The 7,637-nt window shown below is 48.0% G+C and overlaps 1 protein-coding gene across 1 annotated transcript in view; it reads right to left on the bottom strand.

Annotated features, from left to right (window-relative positions):
* PKN3 (protein kinase N3) overlaps nt 1–7,342 on the bottom strand; it is an 86,611-nt gene extending 79,269 nt beyond the window's left edge. The window contains exons 1-2 of the mRNA XM_048512171.1: nt 7,071–7,342; nt 1,387–1,538 (exon numbers count right to left, since the gene is read on the bottom strand). Of these exons, the coding sequence (XP_048368128.1) occupies nt 1,387–1,538; nt 7,071–7,308 (390 nt within the window). The 5' untranslated portion in view covers nt 7,309–7,342. The remainder of the gene's footprint in view (nt 1–1,386; nt 1,539–7,070) is intronic.
* Nucleotides 7,343–7,637: the final 295 nt, after the last annotated feature.

The raw sequence follows: 7,637 nt of genomic DNA, 5'->3' as shown, positions 1-7,637 counted from the left end.
GCTGCAGTTAAGACGACAAGAGTCTGGCCATGCCCACCACCAAGGCCCACTTGGCTCAGTTTGCTCCTGGCTGCCAGCTGTCCCCTACAACAGCAACGCACCTGGCAACATTTCCAACATCGAAGGGCCAGTCAAGGCCTACCTGCACATTCTTATGTCAGCTTCTACCTTGGCATTAGGCTAGTATTTGATGTGTCCATGGGAACTTTTTTGAAAAAGATACTGATGTACAGTGGAACCTCGGTTTCCATTGCCTTCGGTTTTCATCGGTTTCAGTTTTCATCGATTTTTTCAGTGAAAAACGTGTCTCGGTTTTCATCAATTTGCCTTGGTTTTCATCGATTTGCAGTAAGGTGCAGGGGTTTGTGGAGAAAAATCACCCGGACAAAGCTGTTGCAGGCCATGTCTGCAACTTGTTTCATGACAAAGTCTTGCCCCATTTCAGACAAATCTTAAAGAGGCGTCAGAAACAGACCTCTTTGGACAGCTTTCTGGTGCGACATTGGTCCACTGGCTCTGAAGCTGGTCCTAGTGTTATTGTTTGTTACTGTTTTCAGCATTAAACACTATGCTTATTAACCAAAAAATGTGGGGGGGGGGGTTGTATGATTTTGGGAGTGCCTAGAACGGATTAATTGGATTTACATTGATTCCTATGGAAAAGTTTGCCTCTGTTTTCATCAGTTTCGGTTTTCAGCAATTCTTTTTGGACGGATTACCAACGAAAACCGAGGTTCCACTGTATTTGACTTCCATCCTGCCAAAAATTCTAGGCAGCTTGCTATCAGATATACCCTCCAGGCAGAAATTTTATTTATTTATAATTTCAATTTAATAGACCGCCCACCCCGAAGGGCTCTGGGCGGTGTACGACACATTTAAAACTAACAGATCGTTAAGTAACATAAAACCTTAAAATCATCACTGAAATTCCAAATTGCTGGTTTTAACATATAATCAGATGGTGCTGATCTCACTTTATGTGCCACAGGGGCTGGTCAAGAATACATTTCGAGGTGTCAATTAAACAACAGGGGTGGCATCCTTTCTACGGCTGTTCTCCGCCCTCCCCCGCCACCAGCACCACCAAAGGCCAGGTGGAACAATGCCGTTTTGCAGGCCCTGCAGAACACCTCAAGGTTCCACAGGGCCCTAACGGAAGATGGTAGTGAATTCCACCTGGCATGGGTGGAGGCCAGCCGTATTGTAGAAGGGCCTGATGAACATTTGATGAACATTCATTCACATTTATAATACAAAAACCACACCTCACTACAAAACTAAAAGCCATTTTAATCTAAAAAAACAACAACTTTTTTGGGGGCAACACCAAGTGAAGATCTGCCCCAGCATCTGCTACGGCCTCTTCTGCTTAGTTAGACTTACCCTTGAGGTGCTTGAATACATCTGGATCATGTTCTCTGCGCCCTGTTTCACCTTCAGCTCGATGTGAAGCTGTTTCTTCAGAGCCTCTGTTCTCCTTGCCGCGGGATTCGGGTTCCTTTCCCAGAGGCAAAGGTCTGGGGACAAGTTGACCTCTGCACAAGTCGAACCAGATACCCGTTACTTTCTGGCCCAAGCCCCAACAGATCCCAGCATTACCCAAAGAAGGGGATCAGCAACAAAACTCTTCCCTTAGCAAACATCCAAAATATTGCTGGATACAGATGAATTTCTGGGGTGCTGTGTGGTTTCCAGGCTGTATGGCCGTGCTCTAGTAGCATTCTCTCCTGATCTTCAGAAGATGCCAGCCACAGATGCAGGTGAAACGTCAGGAGAGAATGCTGCTAGAACACGGCCATACAGCCCGGAAACCACACAGCACCCCAGTGATTCCAGCCGTGAAAGCCTTCGACAATACAGATGAATTTTCTATCCGCTTTCCTAGACATGCATCTAAGAATGTGGATTTCCCTGTGCTACAGCGGTCAGCCTCGAAACTAAACATACGACGATGAGATTTACTTTCCCGCACGCAGAATAATACACTTTGCAACTGGATTTTAAAGCGTGAAATGGTAAAATCCCCTTGCAAATGATCACCAAAGTGCATTACTTGTGAAAGCACAGCCATCTAGTTCAGGGGTCTGCAACCTGTGGCTCTCCAGATGTTCATGGACTACAAATCCCATCAGCCCCATGCTGGCAGGGGCTGATGGGATTTGTAGTCCATGAACATCTGGAGAGCCACAGGTTGCAGACTCCTGATCTAGTTCAACACTGCCTCCTGAGTCAGAGAGTACTGGTAAGCTGTCTTCAATTTTTCCAGATCTAGCATGGATACCCAAATGGCAGCTCGGAGCCACTGACCAGAAAGCATGTGACATCAGAGTCACGTGACAGGAAGAGGAAAAGCCACATCTTCTAACCTTCCTGTACTAAAAAGGAATCATCTCCAGCACCTGTAGTAGGACCTCACCTTGAGGTCCTACTACATTTCTCATTGTGCTTCCTACATAAAGGCTTCAGCAGCAAGCCCTCCCAAAAAAGAAATAACTCCAGACCAGCAACTCTGTTGCAACTTGCATCTTAGCAGATGGGTCCACTCCCAAACCAGGAGTTGAAAACCTCTGGGCTAGAGCAAATCCCAGCCGCTACAATCCAAGAGCCTTTTCCACAGGCCTTTCTGTACATAGAACATGTGCTTTACCACTGGGCTATATGTCCTCCATACCACTGTGTTTCAGTTAGAACATAAGAACATAAGAACAAGCCAGCTGGATCAGACCAGAGTCCATCTAGTCCAGCTCTCTGCTACTCGCAGTGGCCCACCAGGTGCCTTTGGGAGCTCACGTGCAGGATGTGAAAGCAATGGCCTTAAGAACATAAGAACAAGCCTGCTGGATCAGACCAGAGTCCATCTAGTCCAGCTCTCTGCTACTCGCAGTGGCCCACCAGGTGCCTTTGGGAGCTCACATGAAGGATGTGAAAGCAATGACCTTAAGAACATAAGAACAAGCCAGCTGGATCAGACCAGAGTCCATCTAGTCCAGCTCTCTGCTACTCGCAGTGGCCCACCAGGTGCCTTTGGGAGCTCACATGAAGGATGTGAAAGCAATGACCTTAAGAACATAAGAACTAGCCTGCTGGATCAGACCAGAGTCCATCTAGTCCAGCTCTCTGCTACTCGCAGTGGCCAACCAGGTGCCTTTGGGAGCTCACATGCAGGAGGTGAAAGCAATGGCCTTCTGCAGCTGTTGCTCCCGAGCACCTGGACTGTTAAGGCATTTGCAATCTCAGATCAAAGAGGATCAAGATTGGGAGCCATAAATCGACTTCTCCTCCATCAATCTGTCCAAGCCCCTTTTAAAGCTATCCAGGTTAGTGGCCACCTCCTGTGGCAGCATATTCCACTATTCCATAGTTGTGTGGCTTCTCACCACTGGGCTTACAAGATGTGCATACAGACCTTTTATTGTAGCACTTTAATTGTTCTAATGTTCATTATTGGATGTTGTCTTGGGATCAAGAAGCTTAGCAGCGAGATATTAAAACAGTTTCCCGTTGCCTGCCTCTGCATGGTTACCCCCGTCTCCCTTGGTGGTCTCCGAACCAAGTTCTAATCATGGTCAGCCTTGCTTAGCTGTCAAGCTCTGATGAGATTAGGATTATTCAGGCTGAATATTCTAAATCGGGGGTCTGCAACCTGCGGCTCTCCAGATGTTCATGGACTACAAATCCCATCGGCCATGCTGGCAGGAGCTGATGGGAATTGTAATCCAGGAACATCTGGAGAGCCACAGGTTGCAGACCCTGGTTCTAAATAAAACAAAGGTTTATTTGGGTACACAGAAGGCAGAGAGGCTGAAACGGGTACCAGAACTTAGCTCAGTTGCCACTCCACAGTAAACCCAGGACAGCCTTTTTCAGACAATCCCCAATTAGTTTGTGGAACTCCTTACCACTTAACATAGAGGTGACTGCTTACTATTAAGGAGGATTAGGGGATAAGAGGTCTATCAATAGCTATTGGCCTGGCCACGATGGCTAAATAGGGCTTCCGTGCCATTACATTTGGACACCAGTTGACAAGGGAAACTACAGAGAATGGCCCTACTTGGGAACTGCACAGGTTGTCTGGTTGCAGGCTCTAGGGCAGTAGTGGCGAACCTATGGCACGGGTGCCAGAGGTGGCACTCGGAGCCCTCTCTGTGGGCACACGCAAACAGAGTGCCCCCCCCCATATTTAGGCTGGGCTGGGCTGCTGGGCTCAATTATTAGCATTAAACCTAAGACCTAGTTTTGGGGAAGTAGAGTAGGTAACCCTGTTAAGCGCTGTTAAACCCCACTGAATTTCATGCGAAGAACTAAAGTGCGATCCTTTACCTGGGAGTAAGCTCGGTTGCTGGCAATGGGGCTTGATTCTGAATAAACCCTCCCAGGGTCGTGATTCACCCATTGGAAGAGTTGCATGGTTGCGTCAAAGCAAAGCCACCGACTACCACCCAGCAGTGGCATAGGAGGTTAAGAGCTCGTGTATCTAATCTGGAGGAACCGGGTTTGATTCCCTGCTCTGCCGCCTGAGCTGTGGAGGCTTATCTGGGGAATTCGGATTAGCCTGTATACTCCCACACACGCCAGCTGGGTGACCTTGGGCTAGCTGCAGCTTCTCGGAGCTCTCTCAGCCCCACCCACCTCACAGGGTGTTTGTTGTGAGGGGGGAAGGGCAAGGAGATTGTCAGCCCCTTTGAGTCTCCTACAGGAGAGAAAGGGGGGATATAAATCCAAACTCTTCTTATTCGTCTTCTTCTTACTCCCAAGTAATGCACACCTCGGAGCCAACTGTTTTTCCTAAACTAAAACCTCAGTATTCAGGTTAAATTGCCATGTTGGCACTTTGTGATAAATAAGTGGGTTTTGGGTTGCAATTTGGGCACCCGGTCTCGAAAAGGTTCGCCATCACTGCTCTAGGGAATAGATGCTACCGGGGCCTTTGGTCTGCTCCAGAAGGGCTCTGAAGTTCTTAGGACAGGCATCCTGCCAAGAAGCCTCGATAAAAAAACAGCTTACTTATGTATTACATAAGATAATCACACGGTGTAAGGGATTCCCTAGGGGGCTTCCAACGCAGCCAAACAAAACAATTGGAAAAATCCCTTCAGCCCAAGAAAACAGCCACTGAAAGGCACAGACTGACGACCAGGTTGGAAACAAAAATTCCCCTCTTCTTATCATACAAGGAATTCCTTGGCACACTGTGCAGAGAAGGGGTGGGCTAGGAAAACAAAAACAGGCTTGATTCTCAGCAGTTCTCTGGGATGCTCAGCAGAAGATTACCCCCTCCCTGTGTACCTCCAAATACAGTCCTCCCATCTTATTACATTTAGTGCCAGTGTTCCAAACATACCGGTTCTCAAAGCATCTTACATTGAAAACTGCCAGACACAAAATACATACTAGGGCAGCGATGGCGAACCTTTTCGAGACCGAGTGCCCAAATTGCAACCCAAAACACACTTATTTATCGCCAAGTGCCAACACGGCAATTTAACCTGAATAACCCCCTCGAGCAGGAGTCAGCCTGGTGTAGCCTCCAGTAAGTCCCACATGTGCCGCTCTGCGCCTCTCGAGCATTTTTGCCAATTGGCTATGCTGGCAGGGGCTGATGGGATTTGTAGTCTATGAACATCTGGAGAGCTGCAGGTTGCAAACCCCTGACTTAGAAGTACCAGGGATGTTCTGCCACTCAGACCACTGGTCTGTCCACTAGGTCAGTACTGTTTACTCCAGGGGTTTGCAACCTGCGGCTGTCCAGATGTTCATGGACTACAAATCCCATCAGCCCCTACCAGCATGTAGTCCATGAACATCTGGACAGCCGCAGGTTGCAGACCCCTGGTCTACTCAATGTCAGCTGTATCTACTCAACATCAAGGTATCTAATGTTAGCCTGTACCCCAAGTCTCCTGCCAAGATGCCAGGAAAACATGGTGTAATGCAGGAAAAGGACCTTTCCCAAACCTCCTATTCCTTTCATTAAAATTGAAGGGGACTGAATTTGGAGCCTTTGGTAGGGAAAGCACCCACTCTGCCACTGAAGGACTCTGAATCTGCAAGAGGTCCTCAGCAACACTCCATGCATACAGGTTAAAAGAAGGGCAATGGGTAGTCCGCCACCTTGAACAGGATGCTGGACTAGATGGAGCACACATCTTTATCCAGGAGAGGCATCTCTTACATCTTAGGAAACACTATTAAGGCCAGACCAAAACCTGCAATTGTCACCCCCCCATGACAGGTGTCTCTCCTAACAGTCACCCAAGGTAATTAAGAACATAAGAACTAGCCTGCTGGATCAGACCAGAGTCCATCTAGTCCAGCACTCTGCTACTCGCAGTGGCCCACCAGGTGCCTTTGGGGGCTCACATGCAGGAGGTGAAAGCAAGGGCCTTCTGCTGCTGCTGCTCCCGAGCACCTGGTCTGTTAAGGCACTTGCAACCTCAGATCAAAGAGGATCAAGATTGGTAGCCATAGATCGACTTCTCCTCCATAAATTTGTCCAAGCCCCTTTTAAAGCTATCCAGGTTAGTGGCCATCACCACCTCCTGTGGCAGCAGATTCCAAACACCAATCACACGTTGCGTGAAGAAGTGTTTCCTTTTATTAGTCCTAATTCTTCCCCCCAGCATTTTCAATGTATGCCCCCTGGTTCTAGTATTGTGAGAAAGAGAGAAAAATTTCTCTCTTGTCAACATTTTCTACCCCATGCATAATTTTATAGACTTCAATCATATCCCCCCTCAGACGTCTCCTCTCCAAACTAAAGAGCCCCAAACGCTGCAGCCTCTCCTCATAAGGAAGGTGCTCTAATCCTTCAATCATCCTTGTTGCCCTTCTCTGCACTTTTTCTATCTCTGTCTATTGTCTATAGATTCCCCGCAAAATGTCTATAGATTGCCCGCAAAACTGTCTATAGATTCCCCCCAAAATGTAAACCTTCCCTCCAAAGGGACTGCACCCATCACAATGAGCATTGAGCTAGTAATTTAGGAAGACTAGCCATAGATGAGACCCAACTGGGCCCCATTACTCACCCCCACACTCATTCCTGGCCAACTGCACATACCCACCTGTTATCTTCTCCTTCTCTTTCATTATCTGGGCATTGAGCTCTTCGAGTTCCCGGTGCAGCCGCTCCAGTTTGCGGTTGGAAGATTTCAAGACATTGTCCACATGCACCAGGTTCTTCTTGTCGGTGGTCACCCGGCGCAAGTTTTCCGCTCCCTCCTTCATCTTCAGCTCCTTCTGGATGGCTTGGCTGATGAGCTCCTTCTTGACCTCAAGCTTGTGTTGGAAACCTGGATCCATGAAGTTCGCACCACCGTTCAACTGCTGGAGACAGCTGTCCTACAATTGGTCCAATTCCAACAAGAGAGAATGACACGGATGACAGAACAGCCTAAGGACAAACGTGGAGTTTTAAGGTGGCAATGATAACTTTGCGCTCTTAAAATGGCTTCCCGTGAAGGGTCAAGGTAGATGACCTGCTGTGCGTGTAGAGACATCTCTGTTGAAAAGGAAAGGCATTTTGGAAAACTCTCTTGGCCAGAGACCCTGGAGAGCCACTATCAACTGAACTGACAAAAAGGCATCTCTAGGAGTGTGTCTTTCCCATCACCTGACAACGCTTAAACGGG

Source organism: Sphaerodactylus townsendi, linkage group LG12, assembly GCF_021028975.2.
Source record: "Sphaerodactylus townsendi isolate TG3544 linkage group LG12, MPM_Stown_v2.3, whole genome shotgun sequence".
Classification (NCBI taxonomy): Eukaryota; Metazoa; Chordata; class Lepidosauria; order Squamata; family Sphaerodactylidae; genus Sphaerodactylus; species Sphaerodactylus townsendi.
This window is presented reverse-complemented; position numbering and strand designations above follow the sequence as displayed.